Here is a 27,455-nt window from a genome sequence, read left to right on the forward strand (position 1 = left end):
CACAATTTACTTTTTGCAGATGATCAGGTGGTGATAGCACAAGACTTAAAAGATGCAAAGTATGCATGTCGTCAATTGTTTGAGGAATATAAACAATGGGGTCTAAAAATCTATTTCAGCAAGACTGAAATGTTGTCTTCAGGGGCCAGGACACGTTCTAAATATTGCAGGTTTTAAAATCAAACAAGTCGATAAATTCAAATATTTGGGATCAATCTTACAAAGTGATGGATCATCCCAAGCAGAGATCAATAAGAGAATTACAGACGGCAGAAAGGCTATCGGCATGTTAAACTCTGTTCTGTGGAGCAAAAATATCCTAAATAAAACAAAGAAACTTATATTTCAAACGATTGTACAAAGTCTTCTATTGTATGGAGCGGAAACCTGGACATTGAATAGGCGAGCGGAAAACAAATTGCTCTCCACAGAAATGGATTTTTGGAGACGCTCAGCAGGAACTTCTAGAAGAGACAGAAAACGGAATGAAGACATAAGGGAAAAAATGGAAGTGAAAAAGACTATTATTGACACCATCAAAGAAAAGCATCTAACATGGTATGGACATGTAAAACAGATGCAAGAAAACAGATATCCAAAGGCTATCCTGGAATGGATACCTCATGGAAGAAGGAGAAGAGGAAGACCTAGGAGGACATGGATGGATGGAGTACGGGAGTTCATGACAGCCCGAGGCTTAACTGACCAAGACACCTTGAACCGCACTTTATGGCGCGAAAAAATTCCTAAAAAGAAATAACTTGTAGGCTGAGGAAGCCCATTGTAAATGGAAACACTCCTCTTGAAGAAGAAGAAATCTTGTTCATTCCTTCACTCTCAAGGGGCTTTTCAATGAAGCTTTTCAATACAGAAAAAGCAATTGATTTTTGAGTCACAAGATTCAAATTTCAAGTGTAGTAGAAAAGTTGCTACAGATTTTTAAAAATGCTTATGCATGCTATAATGAAATTTATAAAGAAAATAAAGAAAAAAAAATAAGTGATGGTTCTTCACTCAACAATGAGTGAAGAACCATCAACAAGAGTGTATTTAATCAATGATGAAGAATAAACATTCTTTAACATTCAATTTATTATTATAATTTGCTTGATTTTATAGATTATGTTTTCATTTGTTTGGATAAATAAATCATTGTTTAAGCATAAACTACTGTTTTGTTGACGTTTATTTAACATTACTTCCCAGATATTGACTAGAACTTGTGGGTTGGTCACTTGCACACTAGCAAGACTTTTGTGGATTTATTGGATGATTTTTTTACTACAGCAACACATTAGAGGCAACCAGAGAGAGTAATACTCTTGATCTGGTTATCAGTGGTGATTCTTCGTGCATTAAGAATCAAGATGTTATTGATGGTAGTTACATCAAGATGTAACTACCATCAAGGGTGATGGGAAGGGTTTCTGTTTTTGTAAAGGCAACATTAATGGTCTGAGACAGTTTTTAAATTCTATACAGTGAGACCAGTGCTTTTTTTTGTAAAAAAACAGGTGCCAGTACTCATTCTTTGCTATCAGGAAAAAATTGAAAATTAAAAAGATATGAAAAGTACTCTTAAAAAAAATATTTTTCCCTGATATTGTTACTTTAGTAGTAATGTTTTTTAGAATAAGAACAACAAATTAAGTATATTAACACAGTTTATTAAGCCTAAACTTATTATTCAAGTATATAAAAAAATAATAACGTAAGTAAAAATAATTTCATAATAAAGTTTCTGTAGAATATTTCAAATTTTTATTAAGTTCTCGTCTGAAACCCTATGCTGACTTATTTTCTTTCTCTTTTTGTGTCGATTGCTGAATGATGTTTCCGAAGCAGCCATGAATCGACATATTTTGATCGAAGTGGGTCAGCTGTGGGCCTACAGTTTTAAGAAACAGTAGTGAAGAAACTGTTTCTGTCATCAAGGAAGTGCTGGCGATCAGATTCATTTGTGAAAATCCTCGTTCACATTCACTCGATGAAATTGGTATCATACTCAGAGCGTCCATCAAATGCTTCAATTCTTCCGAAACCTTCTTATCAATTAGGTATCCCTGAAATCCACGAATTGAATCTCTTTCATTTAACTGTAAATGAAATCTTTCATTTTCAAGTAACCTAACTGACAATTTTCTAACTTCATTTTCACCAAATCCCAACAATTCATCTTTAGAATGATTAATACCTTTGTTCTCCTCGTTTTCCTTCTCTCATCATCGGTATTGTCACTAGTTCTTAAATTTGAATTTTTAAAAATTTTTTTTTGAAACTGTCCAAAATGTCGGTGTCATTCGGATATTCAAGTACTCTGACCATGTAAACAGAGATAGGGAAAATTTACAGTAAATGTAGATAACGCGATTTCGCGAAAGACGTAACGCACTTTCGCAAAACAACAGATGATTATCTGTCAGGGTAAAAGAAAATTACTTTTCTAATTCTCGAACAGGGTGCTTACAGTTGATTCACAGAGTCCAACCTACAGCCTGCGAGGAAAGTGGACTAAAACAGCATTTTAAATTTTGTTAATTATCAAAAAAATTTTCTCATTAAATGTTTTGTTCAGCAAATGTAATTGTGTATTGTACTGAATAAAATTTTACTTTTACATGCATCTTTCTTAATTTGAGCAGCAGCACTAATTGCCTAAAGGCCAGAAATGCGAACAGTGCATACCGAGTTAATTCTCTACTAATCCATTTGCTATATGAAAATTTTCTTCGCTCAACGGAAACTATTTTAAATGTAACTTCCAAGAGGAATTCAAAATAATTCGCTATAAAAGGACTTCGTTAAACAGAGGTCCGAATGAGTAATTTAGAATTATAAAAATGGTTATACAGTTTTATATAGAAAATATGTTAACAATAGACAGTAAAAAATGCAAATTTAGTTAAATAATTTTAAGCTTATTTGAATAGTAGATAAGCATATGAAAAAAATTTACGGAATATTACAAATTTCGAAGTGCATTGCATCCAAATGTCACTGTTAATAAAGGTGCTGGTATGCCGTACCGTTGTGTTTTTTTTTTTTCATAGTTGTTGGCGCATCGGCTTCTGTGGCCATAATGCATCTCCCAAGGTTTTTTGCAGTACTTTGATCCAAGCCCGAGGTGGGATTCGAACCTGCGACCTTTGAGTTGCTAGGCAGGCAGGCACCTTACATACCCGGCTAGCCCGGTCGGCGTACCGTTGTGTACCGTCCCCCCCCCCCCCCCAAAGCACTGAGTGGGACCAACCGATGACGTTACCAACAGCAAATTCTAAATGGGAAACATTCAAAAGATTTAATCTTGGAAGCTACTAGGCTTTTCATGCCAAGTAAGAAATATCGTTCAAGGTTTAGGCCTAAACATATGTCAAATGAGTTAATGAGACTCGTGGCAGAGAACAAAAATGCATGAGATGCATATAAATTATCAGGTGATCAGAAGCCTATGATAGATATAAGCTAGTCTGTAATCAAATCACAAAGGAAGTTAGGCAAGCGTAGGCAGATTATGAGAAATCTTTGGCAAAAGATGCCAAGAAAAACAGCAAGGACTTCTTTATTTAGATAAACTCTAGAAGGAAGGGGATGAATCAGATTTGTCCACTTGATATCAATGGTTCGACTGTTGATGACCCTACTCAGATAGCTGATAATATGAATGAGTATTCTGCATCTACATTCACACACGAGGAGTTATTAAGGATTGATAATGCCAAAAGTTTATCAAACTGTAACAGGGTGCTTAATGATTTTGTAATAACTGAGAGAAAAATGTGGAGCAGAAATTGTTTAAGTTAAACATAAGAAAGGCACCTGGGGGCGGATGGGATCTAGCAAGTTATATTAAAGGAAGCAGCAAAGGAAGTAAGCAAACTCTTAGCCATAATTATTAGAGCATCCTTAGATTCAGGGGAAGTCCCTATGGACTGGAGATGTGAAATTTTTTTACCCAATTCACTAATGAGAACCTAATGGTGACACAAGTAATTACAGACCAGTTAGTTTAACTTCTGTTCCAGGGAAAATAATGGAGTCTCTGGTTAAAGAAGCATTGCAGGATCATCTAGACAAGACTGCAGCAATCATTCAGACACAGCATGGGTTTGTTAAGGGAAAGTCTTGTCTGACAAATTTGATTGGATACTATGATGTGGTTACAAAGGAACTGGATCAAAAAATAATTTTGATTTCATATACTTGGATTTCAGGAAAGCTTGACACACTGTTGTGCATGGAAGATTACTGTGCAAATTGGAGCAGTATGGTATTAACAGTAAGTTGCTACAATGGATAAAAGGGTGGTTGAGTGGGGGAAGACAGAGAGTGGTAATCAATGGATGCTGCTCTTCAAGGACTAGTGTTATTAGTAGAGTCTCCCAGGGTTCAATGTTTTGCCCATTGTTGTTTTTGTCTATTTATCAATAATATTGATGAAGGTATATCAAGCTCAATATTGAAGTTTGCCGATGATACAAAGGTTGGCAGGGTTGCTAATGACAGTAATGGCAGTGTGCAACTGCAACAGGATATAAAAAAATTGGGCAGATGGGCTGAGAAGTTGCAACTGAAGTTTAAAATTGACAAATGGAAACTACTGCATATGGGTAGAATTAACCCCAGAGTAACGTATCAACTCTGTGGTACTACACTGACAGCGGTAGAGAACGAAAAAGACCTGGGGGTAATTGTGCAGTCAGATATGAAGCTTGCTGAACAGTGCAGATCAGTTGCCGGAGCAGGTCATGGAGTCCTGCCAATGATATATAGGAATTTTACTAGCAGGGACAAGGAGGTGATCATCCCATTGTACACAGCAATGGTCAGCCACACCTTGAGTACTGTATACAGGTCTAGAGGTCTCATTTTAGGAAGGATGTAGAGTTGCTAGAATGAGTACAAAGAAGGGCAACAAGATTGGTGAGGGGAACAAAGGGGTGCTCTGATAGGCTTAATTTCTGCAAATTGCAGCACCTGGAGACTAGGCACATTTGAAGTGATCAGATTGAGGTGTATAAGGCCTTGAATGGGATGAGGAGGCTCAATTCTGATGGGATTCTTCCTCTTGCACAATTGCGAACCTGAGGGGGCATAAATTCAAATTGAGGGAAGACTGTTGTCGAATAAATGTACGGAAATTTGCCTCTAGCCAGCGGGTAGTTGATTGCTGGAACAAACATGCATCTGTCATTGTGGAAGTTGATAGCTTAAATAAATTCAAGAAGGAATTGGACAAACATTTAGAGGGAATGGATGTGTTAAATGGGCTTTTTTTTTTTTTTTTTTTGCTGATGCTACATACATAAGCTTGCTTTCCTGCATCACATGCCTCTATTACTACTACTATGGTCAAATTTCATTGCTGAGAATGCAATCCCTATTTTTAAAATTATGTCTATGGGGAATAAATTCCCGCTTTGAGTTTTTGCTTTATGTGCACGTGTGCTAGGAATGAATTAACTCGTATAGTCAGGAATTGCCTGTATATTCATTATGTTAAAAAACTAAATTTGAAATAAAATTTGATATGAGGGCCAGAAAAAGAATAATGTCAGTCAGTTAGTTGTATGAGGATGATGCCACAATCACAATTCAGGGTCAAAGTCTTTGGTGAGTGTGATTCATTCACTGTCAGTAGGAAGGGCTGTAGCAGCTTGACGTACTGTACTGGGGAATTCCTGGCTTGATTGATTACATTCTTTAGGAGACTGCAGAGAGTTCATAGGACAGTCCAATAAGCAAAAGATATGCTTGCATTTTTGGAATTTCAATCACCTGTTAATATTTAGAATATATGGCCATACATGACAGTTGAGAAACCTGGCTTTAATTGTGATGGAAGGTAGGAATAGAAAATGTGAGAATAACTTTCTGTGGACATAGGATTAGCACCCTTTATGATTATAATTTTTTTTTTTTTTTTGTTATTATACAACTTTCTGTTCCTTCAGTTTGTGAACTAGTTCTTTAGACAAATTTAGCAAATCCCATTTAGACCAGACACCTTTTGAGGTAATTACAGTGGCATGAGGAGTAACTTTAATAGGAATACTTTAAAAGTTTGAAAGTCAGAGTAGACTCAGTGTCTATACTTTGTGGCTTCTATAAGTAGATCTCCAGAAAGAAGTCTTTTTACCATTTTAGTCAGTCCTGCATTTTAAAGGCATTTTTCTATTAAAAAAATGGAGAGGGTAAGATCACAGACTGGCTAGTTTGAGGATGGAGAATGAGTTTTTGGATAGGATTTGTCATTTTCAGGTAGAGATTGAAGGCTTGAGTGATTTTGTAATCTATTTTGGCAACTTCTAGCCTTGGAGGTTGCTACCCAGGTTTCTGGTCCCAACACATGGAGGCAGGAACAGTGTCACCAGTAACCAAGCAATAGGGAGAGCATACGTATTAGTGTGTTAATAAATTGTTATATTTGCAAGAAGATAGATTTTTTTTTTAATTCAGCTACTTCCTTTACTTTGAAGAGCCAAATGAAATAACTGCATAAATTAAGAGGTTTTAATACTCTCTAAAATCAACTGACTTAATGGAAAAGACACTTGGAAATAGCTATGTCACTCTGAAGAGCCAATTACTTTTAGAATCCCCTTTGTGCATGGAGGAGATAATTACACATTTCCAATGTTTTGGAACTTCATCTGAGTTTAAGCAAAAATGCCTCCATCATTATATAAAAGGGCTTAATGCCTCACTAACTGCTTATTTTGTAAAACGAGATAGTTAAATACCAACATCTCCTCTCCTTATGCTTACTTCATTTTTCAATCTCATAATTTTGCCTAAAGAGATAATGGATTAATCATAAACCTGTTCAATTAATTAGTCATCTTTTTTGAGGTCATCTGTATTCGCTGCTTTCCGGTAAAAAGCCAGTATGACTCATTCCTTTTGTCCTTTATTATTCATATAGGTAAAGAATTCTTTAGTAATCTTTTGGACTAATGTAAAATCATTTTCATTGGACTGACAGCATGGAGAAATCCAGAAGCCTGCTGGTTCAGTAGCTATGGGACAAGAGTATACTATTTTTTTTTTTTTTTTTGACTGGCCAAAAGTACAATATAAAAAGAATATTGGCCACAAGTGCATATATTAAATTAATATTAATATTATTAATATATGCATATTATTGGCATCCAAGTGCCAATAATATGAATACTAATTTCCCATTTAGCACATGTATCCTTAGGAATTTCAGTTGCTCCCACTCAATTACACTCATATTATGTCAGAGGTCAACATAAACTCCTTCAGGAATGTGAATCCTTTTACCCTAATAACTTTAACTTCCTTGGATACTTTCCATACCAAAACATTGTGGCCACCAGTGATCCTTAACATGAAAAATTTTAAGGGCAGATTTGTCTTTAGCAATGAATGAGCCAAGAATATTGACCCCCCCCAACCACACCACACAGCATTTCTAGGAAGCCAATAGGCAGGTATCCCATCTACGAGTGCCAGTCTATTTCCATATAGTTAAAATATCTTAATATAGGACATTCTGATTTCTTTGCCAACCTAATCCAATTTGTAAGTACAGTTGGTTATCATACTCAGCACATTAATACTCTATTTTTCTTCCGCTCTTTATATTGTACCAACAACAATAACAGTTACATCATAACTATTATTGTTACTGGTATGATGAAAAGGTCATGATACAAGGACTACTAAGGCCATGAAGTGGCCTTAGTAGTCCAGAATTATAATTTTTATATCCATTTCAATTAATGAAGGCTTTGATGCAACTATTATTCAAAGACGTTTAAGATATATAAAAGGTTCACCTAAATTTTCTTTATCACTAAGTATATGAGAGGGAGAGAGCATCAGAGGAGTTTGCAGATTTGACAATAATCAGGAGACGAAGTAGGCATGTGTCTTATGCACAGACACCTTCTAGGGCAAGATCCTCCATAAGACACATATCCATTATGCACTCGTCAGTACAACTTTTCACTGTTTCAAACGTAAACTAAAACTGCATAAACAACAATCTTTTTTTATCCTATGCAGTTTATTGCAGATGTTGTTTCGCCAAAGTTGTGTCTATATGAAAGACATCTGTATAATTGATATAGGGCAACAACTGAAACTCACATATATCTTTGATTTTTTGAAGCTTCATCTACTGATCATTTCTTGAGATTGCAATATGGCTAGAAATACTACAGACAGTAACTTGTTTAGGGGATCTTATGTCATTCAATATACTCTAAGATCTCTGGCAGTTAATGTATTTCTCCATTCCTTCAGAAGATTTTGATATAAAGGCAACAAAGCAATAACTGACATAGCCGAGAGGTCAGAAGCGAGAGTGCAGTAGTTGTTATTTGGTTTTTAGGAGCATTAGCAACTAAGGCTATATTGCTCCGGGGATATGCGGTGGTCATTCCCTGACCTTTCCGCATCCTCCATATTTGGTGGTCATGGGCTCAAACCCCGGTCTAATCAAGAAGAGTGTGTTACGCACTGCTGCTCCTGCCCACCTGGCCACAGAGGCACCTGAGAGTGCAGTAGTACACACTCATTGAGTGGATCAGGGTTCAAGCCCGTGACTGCTAAATATGATTAACATTTGTATTGACAATTTATTGTACACTCCACTAACCTGGTGGTCGTGCCAGAGTATAATGAAGGTTTTTGTGGAGTATAAACAGGAACTGGACACGCACAGAGAGAGAGAGAGAGAGAGAGACCTTATGCAATTTCTGTAAATGCAGTTTAGATCAATTCAATGACTGCTTTATAGCTATTCAACTGATTAAGTTTATAGTTAATTCATGAATCCAACATCTTGGCATATATCACTAAAAACACAGGAAACTGGGACAATGTTTTAGTGTGCTAAAGGTAACAGAGTTGGCTGAAATATTTAAACTGCATAGATCTGGCACGCTGAAAATCAAAAGTTGAATAAAGCAACTGTTGAGAGTACAACAAATGTAAAAAAATCATTAATATTAATTTTAATTAGTTTATCATTAGGATTTAATTTTTTAGCACTTACATCTTCTTTATTTTCAACAGATTCTACATCCATTGGTTCTTCCTTTACAGCTGCAATCATGGCAAAATTAGCTTTCTCCTGTGAATCAGCTTGGTTTATTATAGATGTAACAGATGGCAACAAAGAAGAGGTAGAAGAACTTTGAATTGTTGTGCCATTAACAGCAGTAACTAGCAGTAGTTCAATGCATTGTTTTGTCCAAAAGTGTGGACCCATTGTCTCCCAGTTCTGGGAGCATGTTATATACATAAGTCTTTCATTCAAACGATGCCGCATACTTTCATCGAAAACTTCAAAGAATTTTGATCGGATATGAGGTTGCACACAGCGTAGTCCTGCCATGAAAGCAGGTTCTAATTTTGATGTAAGTTCTGTACCCTTCAGAGTATCATCTCTATAAAAAAAATAAAGAAATAAAAACAGAATGACATACTATGTATAAAAATTAAATTAAAGAAAATATTATGAAGAGTAGGATAAAAACTTTTTTGTTTGTTGTGTTTTTGTGGCTGGTAGGCTTCTGCTCAGAAAATGAAAAGTTTTAAACATTAACAGCAGGAGAGCCTTCAAACCAATTTTCATGAATTGCATCAGTATTGCACCACTTTTAGAGGAATGGCCTTGACAAAAGGTTAATCTGATGTATTTTTTATGACGGTTTGTTTTAGGACTTTCCACACCTTCATCAGATAGATAGTAGGTACTTTTCACTGGGGACCATCTCGGTGAAAATTCAATGCTATCTGATGAAGGCCCAGGAAGTCTTAAAATAGGCTGTCGTATAAGATAAATCTTTTAAATAATTTGAAGATTAACTTTTCTGGAATGACTTGTTTAAAAGTTTTGTTACAGAAAAGTGTCATTACAATACTATAGCAATTCTACTTCCCATAATTTTGGACAAGAAGACGACCTCTTTGCCAGATATTTTATAATTTTATTTGTGAGTACAGTAATACCCCGACTTACGCTACCCCGACTTACGCGAACTCGGAGTTACGCGGTTCCTGATTTTTTCGTTTGGCAACGCTGCCGCCCACTATCTTCAAGGTCGTTTTTCATATGTTATCGATATACGGTGCGACGGTGGAGAATGAGAGCGAAAGATGAACAAAATTCAACTTTGCTGCTTTTATGTTTTTTATATCAGTGAAGGGGAAACACACTTTCACCATAATAACGTAAAAACCAACACAATTCCAGCTATCGGTATAATCGCAAATGCAATTAGATCGAGTTTACTACCAGTTTATAACAGATTCCACTAGCAGAAACGCAACTGGATTTTTGTTTTATGGTAGTAACCCCTAGAAATGTGAGGTGTTAATAGTGTATCTCTGCCTTTATGGTGTTGTTTATTCAGTTGCTACATGCGCGCAGCTTTGTTTATGCGTATCAAGCGTGCCTCCTCGTTTTGTAATTGTGCTTTATTCCCTAAAAATAAAAAGGAAGCGTCCTGGTGAAGACACTGCAGATTCAGAGAGAAAAAGAAAAGCAATTATCGATAAACAGAGGCGGACTGGGTCAAAAATTCTTACCCGGGAAAATTTATAGTGGCCTCATACTATGGTTTATGGCCAAAATCACACTGGCCCACCGGGGTTTCCCCGGTAAGGCTTATTGCCAGTCCGCCTCTGTCGATAGAGAAAAAAATATGAAATTGTGAAACGCTTTGAGCGAAATGAAAGACCATGTGATATTGCACGTACTACAGGCCTAAATGAAGCAACGGCGAAAAGCACATGACAATTGCAAACTTGACAGGTTGAAAATTGAAAAGGGCTCAATTCTAAAGGGCTTAAAAATTTTAGAAAACATAGACTCCAACGAAGAACGCGTTATAGCTACAAAGCAAGGAATAAAAAAATTATTAGCTTGCTACGAAGAAATTCTGCGTGAAAAAAAGAATGCGCTGTGTCGTCAGACGAATTTGTTAGATTTTATGAAGCCATCGACATCGACATCGAAATAACTTTTTAACGTAAGTCATTTGTTTTTTTAATACATATTTTGTATTAATATGTATAAAGAACTGCAATTTTATTAATATTTTTCTTCTAAACTAGTGTTTTTGTTAGTCCTTGGTCCCAATTAAGCAAAATTTATATGTATTTATATGCAAAGTTGTACCCCGACTTACGCGAATTCGACTTACGCGATTTTCGTCGGACCCACCTATCGCGTAACTTCGGGGTATTACTGTATGTATGAAAATAATTTTAATAGCCACTGATATTTTTTACTTAATATCTACAATGGCTGTTAAAAAAATTAACAAGTGTGAATATGTTGTTGTTTGTTATTTGGTTTTTAGGAGCATTAGCAACTAAGGCCATATTGCTCCGGGATATGTGGGTTATACCCTGACCTTTCCGCATCCTTCGTATTTGGTGGTGACGGGCTCGAACCCCGGTCTAATCAAGAAGCGTGTGCTACGCACTGCTGCTCCTTCCCACCTGGCTATGGAGGCGCCCAAGTGTGAATAAGAACTAGTTACTTAACAAGAGAGAAATGAAAGCATAGCAAAGAATGTATATCGGCAACAGTGTGCTATCTCATGATACATTTACAATTATGAGTAAATGTCAATGGAATGTAGATGTACTGAATCATATCTACATTAGTATAACTGGAATAAACTGTGGTAGAACACTATGCATTAGAATTTTGGTTTTCTTGAGAAAAAAGTGCTACAGAAACATTTCATACAATTAAGAAGCTAATAATAAGGAAAGAATGACACGTGGTACCATTTTACATTACTATAAAACATTTTCGAAAAGCAGAAATTCATAGTTGAAATTCACCGCATTTAACAGGATAACTTTCTACCTCTTTTGGTTGTATTGTGTATATGAACAATTTGGGAAATATTGTGCCACAGTGTATTATGTAGGGGTGTGTTCTGGGCCAATTGGTATGTGTATGTATAAAATCTGCCTCCTTCTGCATGAGATCAGCTAACTATGACCACAATTGAAGAGGCCTTTAGAAATATGACCAATCTATAACAAGACTTGAATTCTGACTTCAACAAATAAATGTGGCAAAACCACTATGCTGGTTTTGCCACCTTTCACATGACCTTTGACATGGAGGGCTAACTTGTGATGATGCATGATCAATTTCAGTAGATAGTGCACTCGAATTTGGAGCCACATGGAATCTTTGTATGTCAATTACTTAAAGGCAGTTTTGATGAGTTTAATTTTAGTGCTTTTCCCAAATTCTTAAAATCAATGAGTCATGGAAATTTTTTTTTTTTTTATGATCCCACCACCAAACGAAGAAACAATGAATAAGAAACTGCAACTCCCTATCAATATTGCAAAATAAAAAGTATTAGAAAGGTAATAATAATCTTTTTATGTGAAAGAAATATTTCATTGATTACAAAATCATTTAACTCAATGATATATGCTTACTGAACTAAAAGATTTAATAGAGCATGAAGTGTTTCATGTCACATTTATAATCAGTGTATATTTTTGCTTGCTGATTACACTACTCTGCATAGATTTTAATGTTTTCTAAATTCATGGCGCTTTTGGGTTTACTTTTAGTGCCAATTCTAAAAATCCAAACTATTTTTACACTTTGCGTACAGTTTTTTTGCCGAATAGTAAGAACTGTTTTCTTAATTCATATTCCATACATATGCAATATGTGTATAACTTCCTTTGTGACATTACAGACATGTCCAGATGTGTCATGAACTGCAAGTCTGGTAGCTTTATAAACCTGCGAAGTGTTTCTTCTGCAGTCATTAGTGTTCTGGTTCAGTTTGTGTTAAATAGTATTTGCTTTTAAGTTGATATTCATATTCTGTGATTTTCACAATTCAATTCATAATTTCACAATGTTGATTTTCACATTTCTTGCCCTTATCAAAGATAATATGAAATATTAACTTTGATAATAAAAACTCATGGTTGTGTAAACAATCCAAATATATATTGTTACATTTGTAGTAATTATGTTGTGGCGAAACAAAGCAAGACAGCATCATCTCAGTAAAACGTATATGCTGCAAATTTTGGAATTAAAATGGGTTATGAGGATAAAAGATGGGTCCCCAAAAAAGAGTGCCACATGTGCAGAGGGATTATTATTGTGGAAATTAGATAAAAAGAAAGCCACAATACTTGACATTGCCATGGTGCAAACCTTGGAATCATTTTAATGACTGTTAATTGTGTTCTGCAAATTTAGCAAGTTATAACAAGAAGCATTATTTACTCCAACAATATTACTTCATCTGTAAGGCAGAATCCCATGGACCAGAACTCCACCAGTTGTTCTTAAACACATGCAATCAGATCCCAAATCTGACATTTGTGACCTAGAAGATAATATCATCATCATCATCAGCCATTTTCAGTCCACTGTAGGATGAAGGCTTCTCCAGCAACTTTCCAGTTCCTTCTGTTTTGTGAAAGGGCCATCCATTTACCACCCACAAACTCATGAATTTCATCTGTCCATCTCCGTTGTTGTCTTCCAGGTTTCTCTTAGCTCCTCTTGGGTACCATTCTGTTATTTTCTTAGTCCATCTATCATCATGTCTTCGAGCTATGTGTCCTGCACAAGCCCATTTTAGTTCTTTAGTTTTGATAAGAATGTCCTTTACTTGAGTTTTCTGCCTAATCCATGTGTTTCTCTTCTTATTTAGCTTGTTTGTTTGTTTGTTATTTTGTTTTTAGGAGCATTAGCAACTAAGGCCATATTGCTCCGGGATATGCGGTGGTCATTCCCTGACCTTTCCGCATCCTCCATATTTGGTTGTGATGGGCTCGAACCCCGGTCTAATCAAGAAGCATGTGCTACGCACTGCTGCTGCTCCTTCCCACCTGGCTACGGAGGTGCCCTCTTATCTAGCAGTCTGATTCCCAATATAATTCGTTACATTCTTCGCTGTGTAGTTCTCAGCTTCTCTTCCATTCTTTTGGTGAGTGCCCAAGTTTCACTTACATAACTCATAGTGGGGAGTATACATTGGTTCATTATTTTATGTTTCAGACAAATTGGGATATTGCTCTTTAGTATGTGACTATATTTGCTGAATGCTATCCATCCAAAATTTATTCTTCTCTTCTTAAAAATCATAACATATGGGGTATCTATGCCTTGTCTTTCCAGTGCCCGAAACATTGCCTTATGCTGTATGGAGTCAAATGCCTTTTCATAATCCACAAATGCCAGGCATAATGGTGTTTTATATTCATTTGCTTTCTCCATTACCTGTGACATTATGTGAAGTTGATCCATAGTTCAGAATTCTGTCCTAAAGCCAGCTTGCTCTTTTGGTTGATTCTCATTAAGTATTCTTTCTAATCTGTTAGTAATGACCCTTGCGAACAACTCGTAGAATTATAGACCAACTAATTGGTCTATAATTTCCAATTTCTGATTTATCTCCTTTCTTATGCAGCAAAACTATGATTGCATTATTCCACTCCTTAGGCACCACACCTTTTCTAATGAATTTTGTGAAGAGTCTTGCCAGTTTTTGTGTTATGTCTCTTCCTCCCAATTTTAACAACTCTACAGTAACTTCATCTTCCCCCGGAGCTTTCTGATTCTTCATTTTCTTCAACGCATGTTCTACCTCATCAGGAAGAATATTGGGTATGCCGTATGTGTTGCTAATTTGCAATTCATCTTCCCCACTGCTGGCATCATTCCCTCGTTCCTTGTATAACTCTTTATAGTAGTCTTCTGCTATTTGAATTATGCCTTCTCTGCTATTCATAAGTACACCATTGCTATTCTTCAGTTTCAGTATCATTTGTCTTTCTGTATTACTGCTCATGACTGCTGATTTAAATCCTTTGTTTTCCCTTAATGCTTGTTCTACTTTTCTTGAGTTAAATTTTCTTATGTCCTCTCTGAGTATCTTTCCAATGGCTTTGCATAACTCAATATACTCAATTTTCTCCCTGTCAGTGTTTTTCTTGTTCTTCATTTGTCATCTTCGGTTCATCACGACAAGTGTTTCTTGACTGATTTTTTTCTTCTTTGGATTTCTTTTTACCTATAGGTTTCTTGGGCTTTATCACTTTGAGAAAGATGTAATATTCCTTGTCGATATCTTGGTCCTGAACAGTCTGCAGAAGCTGAAACTTGTTTTTAAGTTCCAGTACATACTGCTTTTTCTCCTCTTCTGTTATCTCAAAGACCTTTGTATTATTTACTCGAGTCAGTTTTTTCCTTTCTTTTCTTACATTTATATCAAGTGTACATCTTACCATTCTGTGATCACTTCCAACATTTACCTTGTTCAGGACAGTAACATCATTCACGATATATCTTCTGTTAGTGAGGATGAAGTTGATTTCATTAGTTGTTAATCCATTTGGTCTCTTCCATGTCCACTTTCTATTCACCCTTTTCTCGAAAAAAGTGTTCATTACTGACATTCTTCGAGATTCTGCAAATCTTTCACCTCTTTCATTTCTTTTACCAATTCCAAAATTTCCTATAGTTCCCCTTTCTGCGCTGTTTGTCTTTTCCCAACCTTACCATTGAAGTCTTCCATAATGATAGTGTAGTGAGTTGTAATTTTACTGCCTTCTTTCTGTGTGAGTCAAGTGAGAAGTGAACACTGGAAAAAGGAAAAGTGTGGCCAGAAAACAAGTCTTATAAACCAGTTTGCTCAAGTCTCATATAAAGAAGAAAATTGTTTTAATTATGTTTTTTAAAACCCCATTGCTAACATACGAAAATATTAAAGCAAGAATTTCTGTTGGACCTCAAAGTTGCAAGCTGCTGATAGATTCTGTATTTGAAGAATCCATGACTCAAACTGAAAGAGATGCTTGGAGAGGCATTTTTTCCCAAGAGCACAAGTTGCAGAATATGTAGAGGAAATTTTTGTTTGTTTATGGCCCATTTTAAGAACCAAAACTCAACATCAAAAAGTGGCTTAATTGTGGTAGAGCAGCAGATGCCTGTACGTCTGCAAGCATGTAAAAGTTGAGAGAACACAATGGTTTTATGTAGTTCCTGGTAGTTGTCACAAGTGAAATATACTGCAATTCTTGTTTTGCAATTCACTGAAGTTGGATGGGTGAGCAGCTTATCCATGTGATTACTGAAGCACAGCTTAGGGTCAAACACAACCCAAAGATTTGTATGCTTCTTAACAATGGGGACAGAAGTATTAGATAATGTTGGCTAAATGCAGGAAGGCATTTTATTTAAGGAGAATATCATAAATTCCAACTTTTATGGGTTGTTTAGTCTAAACCAGTTGAGGTAGTTTACAAATTTCACCAAATTTTATTAACTGATGCAGTTTTCACAGCAAGATCATCATGTGGAGCAATCAGTGTGATGAACTTCATATCATCAGCATAACAAAGTAGCATGCTTGGACTCAACAAGTGGGGAGATCAGCACTGTAAACAAGGAACCACATAAGACACCGCCTTATGGAATCACTGCAGAGATACATCATGTTTCTTGTATTCTGTGTATCTTGTAAACTCCTCTGATTGTTTGGTCATCCCGGAGTATAAACAGAAAATTTATTTTTATATGTATATTTGCCCATGGACAGTAAACAAGATTATTCTTCAGAATGTCTCCCTTGATCAGATAATGGTCTGAAAGTAGCTTTGGTATTTCAGAAGTGTTTATCGAGTCCAAAGCTGCTTTGAGGTCTAAATAGATGACCTCAGCTCAGATTGAAATTCAAATGCCAAAAGAATAGAGCAAGGAATGGTTAGGAGGAAAGAAGTAATGAATTTGAGGAAGCAGATGCAGAATTGTTTAGTTACAACAGCCTAACTAGAAGGGAGGAAGACCTTCTCAAGCAGTTCAGAAGACTCGAGGCATTGGCCAGTAATGCTTAATGAGAGCAGAAGATTGAATTTTGGGTACTAGCTTAACAAAGTAGATGTTTCAATGCTGGGGAAGAAATGTCTTGAAAGATAGCATTAAAAATAATTAGAATGTGATCCAAAACATATGGGCTAAGACATTTGATAATAAATTGAGAGATTCTATTCTCCAGGGAACTGCTTATTGCTTACTGGAAGCAATAAGCAGTTCCCTGGAGGTTGACACCTGTGGTCAGTGTGTCAAGCAGAATTCCAGGTGTTAGTATGTGATGTTCTGGGTTCAGGGCAAACAGGGAAATAAAGTCAGGCTACTGATCAGGTTGAAAATGTTGTATTATAGGGATAAATGAAGGGTTTTATCCATATAATGCTTAACTGCTTGAAATATGTTAAACATATTTTGAACTATTTTGAACAGTTTGCAACTGCTTCCATATTCTGTGCAGATGCTGTTTCAGCCTAAAGCTCATATTAAGATATGGATTTCACCATGCTCTCAACTGAGGCATGATGATAATCTTTAATGCTGCAAAGGTGGCAGCTGTCTTAAATTAACTGGTAAACAGATTCACTAAGATCTAAGACTGACTATGGGATGGCAGATGCAGCCTCAACATATTTAGCAATATCCAAGAATCTGAGACTAACTATCACTAGGGTATTGAGTAGAGTTCACAACATTGAAATATATATTATGGTGGCTCTGATAACTAGAATCAACCACAGAATGGTAGTAGTCATCAGTAAGTCAAAATGTTAGCCTGTACTGCTGGATTGTTCCAGTGGGTAACAAACTTAAGAAATAATGGTTGTGGGTCTGAATGCTGCCCCTGATATGGATATTGTGATTGTCCAATATTTTTTTTAATATCAGATATAAATAGTGCAATATGATTTCTAACAAATAGTCTTAAAAACTAAATACACACTACTGTAATATTAAGTATTATACTCTGAACTGGCACTGAATGTCTAACAAAAAGAATGATTTTATATGTTGAAAATAAAAACTATACAGTATAACAAACAAAGTAACCTACAGCTAAAAAAATATATATAAAACAGAAAGAAACTGGTGTTCCAAAATCAGAAATTATGAATGGAGCAAACTGCATAATCCAGCATCTGCATGCTTTTTTTTAGTCTAGTTAGCCTACTTCCTCCTGTCCTTGTACTGTTGAATAACCTCAGAAAAATATTCAAAAAGTATCAGATTTTGAGGTTCTACTGTAGTTGATGCACTTTAAATGTATTAAGGAAAGCATATTGCTTACTATGGGGAAAAAACGTTTTGTTTGTTTGTTTGTTATTTGGTTTTTAGAAGCATTAGCAACTAAGGCCATATTGCTCCGGGGATATGCGGTGATCATTCCCTGACCTTTCCGCATCCTCCATATTTGGTGGTCACAGGCTCGAATCCCGGTCTAATCAAGAAGCATGTGCTACGCACTGCTGCTCCTGCCCACCTGGCTACAGAGGCGCCAGGAAAAAAACGTGATTATATTGCTAAAGATAATAAAAAATATATAGAGAGTGCTTAACCATGAAATAAATACAGCACACAAAAGAATGATGCTACTTAAAATAATAATATACCATAAAACAGAAAAAAGGAGCTCAAAGTTACTCTTCAAAGGGCCACAAGCACTTGAGAATTCCATAAAGGGTTGTATTTCAATTATTGATTGCTATCATTGGCAATCATCAATGGGTGTCCCATACAATGGACACACAGAAAGAAATAATTTCATTTTGTCTATTAGCATTGCTTATAGAGCAGTGGTAACTGATATCAGTATTAGTATTGACACATGATGCAAGAAAACAAGCTTATATAGCATCAACTAAAAAAAAAAAAAAAAAAACCTGGCATCACCTGTCCATCCTCTCCAATATACTGGAGGAGATGGACAGGTTTTTCCTTGAATTTATTCAAACTACTAACTTCCACAATAAGACATGGAAGCTTGTTCCAACAATCAATACCTGCAGGCTAAAGGCAGACTTCTGCACATCTATTCTGCAACCATCTCCCTCACTCTGAATTTATTATTATTATTAGCCATAGAGTGCAAGGAAGCCTGAGGCTTATGCTGCACCAGCCAAAAAAAAAAAAAAATTTTCTGAATTACCCCGAGAGAGAGAGAGAGAGAGAAATAGAAGGGAATCACCAAGAAAAGAAGAATGATGATATCCAGCTCAGGACCCTGGGTGTGCCAAGCCCAGGAGGGGGAATGCCATCATCATTGAGCTTGCTCAATCAATTCAAAGCCTTAAACACTTCAATCAAATCACCACACAGGTGCCTAGTCACAAGACGCTGCAATTTACAAAACTCAAGCCTGTTTTGTCAAAATCATCATGTTGTTTTCTTCACCAATCTTGTTGCCTTTCTCTGAACCCATTCCAGTAAATCTACATCCTTCCTAAAATGAGGCCTCCACATGTATGCAGTACTCAAGATGTAGTCTAACCATGGCCTTATACAATGGGATAATAATCATTTCCTCATTCATCTAGCAAATTTACTGTATATCATCACAAAACCCAATGATCTGCTCTCAAAGCCTGTCTGCATTGCAGACAGGTATCCAGGACAGCTCATGGATGCACTGCGTTGTTCAGAGAATGCATGACTGACTGAGCAATTATCCCCAGGCCTTTTTCATTTTTTACTACACTGGCTGTAGAACCATACAACATTTACGCAAATCTGGGATTACTGATATCCATATGTGGTATCATGCATTTGTCAATGTTAAACTTCAGCTGCCTTTTCTCAGTCCATCTACCTATTTTTTTTTTTTTATTAACCACCCTGTCAACCTTAATATCATTTACAAACTTAGACATTAAGCCTACTATATCTTCTTCAATACCATTCAGTAGTAAATATAGGAAACAACAATGGGCCCAACACTGAACCCTGGGGGGGGGGGATCCACTAATATTATTATCTATGAAAACCAGTGTCCATTAATAATCAGTCTATCTTCTCCTACCCAACCATCCCTTTATCCAAAAGAGGAAATCTGCTATTCATGCCACGCTGCTCCAATTTGTACATCACTCTTTTATGTGCAACACTATTAAACACTTTCCTAAAATCCAAATATATGATTTCAAATTATTTTCGCATCTTGGTTGAGTTCCTTTATACTGTATCATAGTATCCAATCAGATTGGTGAGACAAGATACGCCTAAACAAATCCATGCTGTAACTGAAATATAAGTACATTCCTTTCTAGATGGGCCTACATTACCTCTGTAATCAGAGACCCCATTATTTTCCCTGGAACTAACTATTTTCCTGGTTAAGCTAACAGATCTGTAATTACTCATGTCACTTGTTAATCCTCCTTTGTGAAATGGGAATGCATTTGCACATTTCCAGTCAATAGGACCCAAAGATGAATCTAAAGATGCTCTCATGACATAATTTAGTGTCAAACAATGTTAACTACAAAATTGCATTTTTGTTTTGAGACTTTTTATTTTATACAAATAACAGTGTATATCATTTCACATAGCTGTATCTCTCTAGTACCTTACAAGTCAGCTTAGGCTATAAGCACATTTCTAGCAAACCAAGAAAATGTCAAATGGCTTTTTCTTAGTTTACTACAAAAACATTTACTACAAAATGGTTTTGAAGTTAACGTTGTTTGACACTAAACCCTCGAATTATGACTATGGGTTTGCTTACCTTCTTTCCTGCCTCCTTTAATATAATTGGATGGATCCCAATTGGATGGAGAAATTGTAGAACTCAACATAAAAAAGGCACCATTTGCCTTTTTTATGTTGCCTTTTTTATGTTGAGTTCTACAATTTCTGTTGAGTTCTACAATTTCTCTTCCACTTTCCTCTCAGTTACCACAAAATCATTTATTGCTCTGTTAGATTTTAATAAACTTCTGGCATTCCTAAAGAACTCTTTATGCATGAATGTAAATGCAAAATACCTATTCTGTTTATCAGTAACCAGAGTAGGATCACTAACATCAACACCAAGTGGACCAGTGAGATTCAAACCCTTCCTTCTACTGTTAATATAAATAAAAGTCTGTTCTGCTTTTCTTGGCATTCTTTGCAAGAGATTTCTCATAATCTGCCTTATTTTGTGTAACCTCCTTTGTGACTTCTTAAGTGAAATTCTAGTTTATATCTACCATAGGCTTCTTCATAGGCACCTGAAAATTTATATGCATTTCATGCATTTTTCTTCTTTGCCACAAGTCTTGTCAGTTTATCTGACATCTAATTAGGTCTAAGCCTGGCACTGTGTTTCTTAGTTGGTATGAAAAGCCTAATAGCTTCTACATTTACTTCCCTGAATGTTTCCCATTCAAAATTTGCAGACCCTGCACCAGATGGTCCCACCATATAGAATTTAAAAACTGTCTGAGACCAGTGTAGCTGCCCTTATGAAAGCAAAAGCCTTTCTCTTTACCTTTCATAATAGTTATATCTTTAAGCAAATTGCACATCAGCACACTGTTCACTGTCACAGTCCAGGGTTCACCCAGGCCAGACAACTTTCCACCTGTACTGTGCCTGGCTGCCTCTTTGTGGTGTCCCACTAGAAGCCTCACAGCTAAATGGTGGAACAACAGAGCAATATAACCTCATGCTACACTATGCACTAACCAATTAACCAAACCAGACTTTCAGCTCAATTATTCACCAGGCATTATCTCAGGTTGTTGTTGTTTGGTTTTTAGGTGCATTAGCAACTAAGGCCATATTGCTCCGGGGATATGCGGTGGTCATTCCCCGACCTTTCCGCATCCTCCGTATTTGGTGGTCATGGGCTCGAACCCTGGTCTAATCAAGAAGCGTGTCCTACGCACTGCCGCTCCCACCCACCTGGTTATGGAGGTGCTCATTATCTCAGGAACTATACATCTCACAGAGACAACTGACCACCATTATTTATCTCTTGAAGAATCCTTTCTGCAATATTGGATTCTCATTATTCCAAAGATTCCATTAAACCGAAGATTTTGACTTCTTATTCTACACAGTCCAGACTTGCCAGATTCTACTGTTGCTATTATTTGCTAAGTGATGTAGTTTACTGCATCACTTAGGTGATGCAGTAAACAATCAATGGTGAGAAACTCAATGTGCCAGTATTTGATATCTAAATGAGCCAGTTTGATATTTCACCCAGTTAGCTTTGTCAAACTTCCAGACTGTTTTCATTTCAGTTTGAGGAGAGTTAGTCGAAAGTGTGCATGTTACTGGAAAGTGGTCACTGTTATGCGGGTTGTCAGTAATGGTCCAATCGATAAGTGGAAACAAGTTTGGAGAGCATACTGAAAGGTCAATTGCAGAAGCTGACCTTCAGGACAGATGCATGTATGTGCGACTGTTATTGTTTTTAAATTTTGCCTTTCAAGAAATTTTTCAATTAATCAACCCCTCTTATCAAGATGAAAGGAACTCCACAGGGGACGATGTTCATTCCAATCACCCAAGATACAAAAAGGGGGGTGGTAGCTGAGTGACTAAATCAACCAAATTGGCAGCAGTATGAATGATTAGGTAAAAGGTATAAAGAAATAACTGTTTTTGCTATCCCTATCATAATTCAAGCAGCAAATGCTTCTAAAGGCATTTTCAGAGGTACAGGTCTACAGGGTGTTTTGCAGTGTATTAGCAATGGTAGACCCCCATGAGCTATAGTAGCATCATTCCCATTTTTATCTATACATTATGTGACATTTTAAACTCATAGATATTTGAGGTGTCAGGTTTTTTTCCTGTAGACAAAGAACGAATTAGATCATATATATATTGTCTAAGTTTGCTCGGCGTCCATGATAGTTTCACTGAATAAGTGTGGACATTATTGGGGATTATCAGGGATGTCCGATTTCTTATGGGATATTGGTTGTTTTCACTTGTCTTATTTTTTCCCTTTCTGGGAAAATTGGTCTGCTGATATCTATGTAATTCTCCTCTGCATCAATTTCAAGAAGTGGTTCATCTTTGTATGATTTTCTGTCTATGTCCATGGTATCAGTACTGGATTTTTGATCATCTCTTTCAGAGCTTATTTGCTTTACTGGCTGCTGTATGGTGTTTTTATCTGTTGGTATTGTCAATGGTGTATTTACTGAATGAGTTGCATGCTGTTGGGTAGGCTGTTCTTTTAGTGTAGAGGGGACTTATCTTGCCCAATCAGATATTGAGATGCTTGGTGGAACTGAACAGTCAGTTTGTACTGTTATGAAGCATTGTTTTTGTACAACTAAAGCATAAAAGGGCAATTATAAGAAACTAAAAACTGTCTTTTGCTTCTTGTGCTTGACTTGGTACATTTTAATATTCTTTTCTCTCTGCCACTGGACACACTCCTTTGAATATTCTGAATGATTTCCTCTTACAGTTTGGGCAGCATTACATTTCAGTGCACATTCTGTGTGAACATGCTTTTTGAACCACACCTCTGTAGACTGCTTGTGAGCATCCAAATTTTTGGCATTTAAGACACTGGACTGGATTTGAAATGCAAGATCAAATTTTGTGTGCCCTTAGGTTGCCCTTAAATATCCAGCTTTAACAGTTGATGATAGAATTGGGGTTTTAAATGTAAGAATGGCTGCTGAGTAGGAGTAGGTATTCAATCTTTCTTAATGACTATGCTTTTAACGTTTATTACATTTTGATTGCTTAGTTCCTGAACGATCTCTTCCTCAAGTACATTTACGAGATCCCGCAGGGTAACCTTTGTGGGAATTCCACCAAAAGGCGATGTTTTTAATATTCTTTGAGTGCTTATGCTCACTCATCTCCACTAGAAGGTCTCCAGATTTCAACCTTTAAACCATTTTTGGAGGGCCCAACATATTTTCAAGACTTTTCTGAATTAAGAATGAGAAGAGCTTACTCAAAGGATGGTCAGTCAAAGAATGTAATATGAAAAAAAGAGCAGGGTTTTCAGTTCTTTTTTTTTCAGCCTTTTTTGCATTAGATGCATTTATGTCATCTTTGTTTGAGAGATGTGGATCATGTAGAGTGTGTTTAGTGTCAAACGGCACCAGGGTCCCCCCCACCATCTCTGATGTGGATCGTGAGATTCGTGAGTGACACGTCAAGTTATGTCCATCTTTGCTCCTTTTCTTTTAATCCTGGGAGAGCGATGTTTTTCTCCAAAGTTACAGACCCACCACATGGAGGCAGGAGTGGTGCCACCAGTGACCAAGCGGTTCAGAAAGTTAGTTCGGTTAGTATGGATTACATAAATGCATATACAAGGAAACAAAGGTGAATTTCCTTTCTGGATTCCTATGTGAAACCTTTTAAGTAAAGAATCACACGAGAAAAACAGAAAGAAAAGACCCTGGAAAATATATATAACCAATCCACTGAAAAAGAGCACTCTATATATTGCACAAACAATTGCTGGGAAACTATCGCTTGACACTTGGCTGTGAAAAAAAAAAAAAAAAGACTTCCTACTCGCCCCCTTTTGCACTATCTGACTGTTCCCTAAACTGAAAATGAGGCTTTGAGGTTGTCATTTCGCTACAGTGGATGACATCAAAGAAACCTCCTAAGCGGCTCTATGTGTGCTAAAAAAAAGTAATGAAGACTGCCAGAACAAGTGGGTGTGTGCAGAAGGAAGATGCTTTGAAGGTGATTAGATTAGTAAGCCCAACTGTTCACTCAAACTCTTAACAGTGAAATTCTGGGAACTTACTGAATGTAAGTTCCCAGAATTTCACTGTACTGGTATGCTTTAGATATTTGAATTTGAATGTACTGGTATGCTTTAGATATTATATGTTTACTTACAGCTTTTGAAAGATTGGTAGTTGGCTAACACAGATTGCCCTCAATGAATCCAGCTGCCAATTGAGGTGTTGGATGTTTTAGGTTAGATATTATTTAACTTGAATTTATACATGTATATAATTTTATTCAGAGCTTGAGTTTGCCATTACTAACTCAATAAATAAATAAAAATTTCCAAAAGATAAACTGCAAGCATAAAAGTTACTTTGGCTTTACCTGAATACAAAATTAACGAGCTCCAGAAACTGGGCATTCAACTCTTGTTCATCAGGAAAACGTTTTTCAATAAACTGCATCATTTTAACTAACAAAATAGATTTCTCTCTCAAAGTTGGTGACTGGTTAACTGCTATTGGGCTTTTACTTTTAACCCAGTCTTCTACCATTTTTGTAATTGCTTTTAATACCTTTACATCTGGAGATTTTTCTATGAGACCAACCAAGATAGTTCCAATGAATGCTTTCCTCATTTCCTGACCCATGACACCAACACGATTCTTAACCAAATCAAGGCTAAGAATAAGTAGATCTGTTCCCACTAGAAGAAAAAAATAATAATAATAAATAAATAATAATAGCAATAAATAAACAAAGTATACAGAAAAGGGTGATTTTTGACAGCATAACTATATACAATATTGTGCTGCTATATAATAAAAATGAATTATACATTATTTATCTAACAGATACTTTTACCGTCTGGAATAATAATAATGATGATGATTATTTAATAAAGTGTGGTTAAGCTGATGTAGTAAGCCAAAATAACAAACAGAACACATACTGGGACTAGTCTCAGATGATGGAGGACTAAGATGTTCTCTAGCCATTTTCTGTAATACTTTCATAAAGGTAGTGATAAGGCGATCGATATAACAGAGATTGTTAACACAAGCTGCTTTTAGTATCATTAACGTGCCAAAGAGAGTTGTTGGAGATGCTGGAGAAGATCTGAAAAATAATTTAAAAATAACAAATGATAAAATAAAATAAATGATATAATAGTTATTTTTTAAAAGTTAAATTATGATGATAATTCCTTTACCAAACAGAAGATGACTTTTAATGCATTCTTTCAGATTCCCCCTAAATATAATATACAGAACAAATGATGCTAATGTTCAATCATGAAAAGATAAAATTATATAATCATAATTTACAAACTTGGGTATAAAAATATATAACCAGTGAAATAAGTTAATTTGATTTTTAAAATCTAGCCTCAAAATTGAACTAAATTTAAATATAATCATTTTCTGAAATACTTGTATATGTAATCAGAAATCATGATGAGCATGTAAAATCACTGCACAGTCAAAAACCCTAGTCATTTGAGCACTTAACAGTTTTTTTTAATGCAAGCTATTTAAAATTGCATAAGAATTTCACAGTGATAGCAGAAGAATGTTGTATCATGAAATTTGTTCCAACTTTAACCTTATGGTGGCACTGCCCAGAGAGGTGTAGCTCCTAAATAATGATGAGTACTGAACTTTAATTAATGATTAAAAATATGAAATTTCTTCTAGCTTCCTAAATAGAGACAATCCTTTACTGCAAGTTTCTGAAGCAAATTCTGTGGTTTTCAGAGAGTAATTAATCACATCCACCTGACATGTACAGCACCATTATTTTTGTTTATATCTAAGTGAAGAGTGACATGGAACTTAATAGGCACCGACACCGATATGAAGCTTTAAGTTACATTTTTGTTTATAATTCAAAGTTACTTGCTTTTCTCTCCCAGTAATTAAATACACACCTACACTCAAGTTGTTCATGAAAGTCTTGAAAGTTTTCCTATTATTTTTTGGATAAATACAAGAACAGTAAGTGCAGCATACACTATAGATGTCCAGTACTCTGCAGAAAGTGAAGTTAGCATTAATACTGGCATATGATGCAAGAAAGCAAGCTTGTATGGCATCAGCCAAAAAAAAAAAAAAAAAAACCCCATTCCTGTTTCACCCATCCATTCACTCCAAAAGTTTGTATAGTTCAGCCTTGAATTGATTTAAACTGTCAACTTCCACAACAACAAAAAAAATAAAGGCAAATTTACGCACATCTATTCTGCAACTGTCTTATTTCAATTTGAATTTATGCGGAATCTGAGCAAAAAGAAGAATCCCATCAGCATTGAGATTGCTCAATCCATTCAAAGCCTTAAACACCTTAATCAGATCACCTCACTGGAGCCTAATCTCCAGATGCTGCAGTTTGCAGAACTGAAGCCTTTCTCGTTGCCCTTCTCTGTACTCATTCCAGCAGTTCGGCATCCTTCCTAAAAAGAGGCCTCCAGACCTGTACGCAGTACTCAAGATGTGGCCTGACCATTGTCTTATAAACTGCAGCCATTAGCAACCCACTGCAGGATGGAAGCCTCCAACAATTCAAGTTGAGGGAGATGGACCATAATATGCCACGCTGGTCCAGTGCGGGTTGGCAGATCGACCGTATTTAGCAGTCAGGGGCTTGAACCCCGGTCTACTCAAGGAGCGTATGCTACTGCATTCCTGCTCCTGGCTACGGATTATACAATGGGATAATCACATCCCCTAGCAAAATTCCTGTATATCATTAACAAAATCCCATGAGCTGTCTGCATTGCTCAGAAAACTTCATATCCAACTGCACAATTACCCCCAGGTCTTTTTATTTCCCCACTACCCTGAGTAAACTGTGTATATTTCAAATTTTGTGTGCTTCACAGTACACTACATTTGATATCAATTTTGAAAAAAGAAAAAAAAGAGGAAGTGAATAATAGTATCTAATA

General features: G+C 36.2%; 1 protein-coding gene across 6 annotated transcripts in view; it reads right to left on the reverse strand.

Annotated features, from left to right (window-relative positions):
* Positions 1-27,455, reverse strand: part of Nipped-A (Transcription-associated protein Nipped-A) — a 1,216,281-nt gene that overhangs the window by 432,372 nt on the left and 756,454 nt on the right. For all 6 annotated transcript variants that reach the window (XM_090382460.1, XM_090382459.1, XM_090382462.1 and 3 more), the window contains 3 exons: positions 25,461-25,627; positions 24,893-25,214; positions 9,026-9,419 (listed from right to left, as the gene is read on the reverse strand). In XM_090382460.1, the coding sequence (XP_090238586.1) occupies positions 9,026-9,419; positions 24,893-25,214; positions 25,461-25,627 (883 nt within the window). The remainder of the gene's footprint in view (positions 1-9,025; positions 9,420-24,892; positions 25,215-25,460; positions 25,628-27,455) is intronic.

This window comes from Mastigoproctus giganteus, chromosome 10 (genome assembly GCF_048544385.1).
Source record: "Mastigoproctus giganteus isolate SK-2022 chromosome 10, ASM4854438v1, whole genome shotgun sequence".
NCBI classification, from domain to species: Eukaryota; Metazoa; Arthropoda; class Arachnida; order Uropygi; family Thelyphonidae; genus Mastigoproctus; species Mastigoproctus giganteus.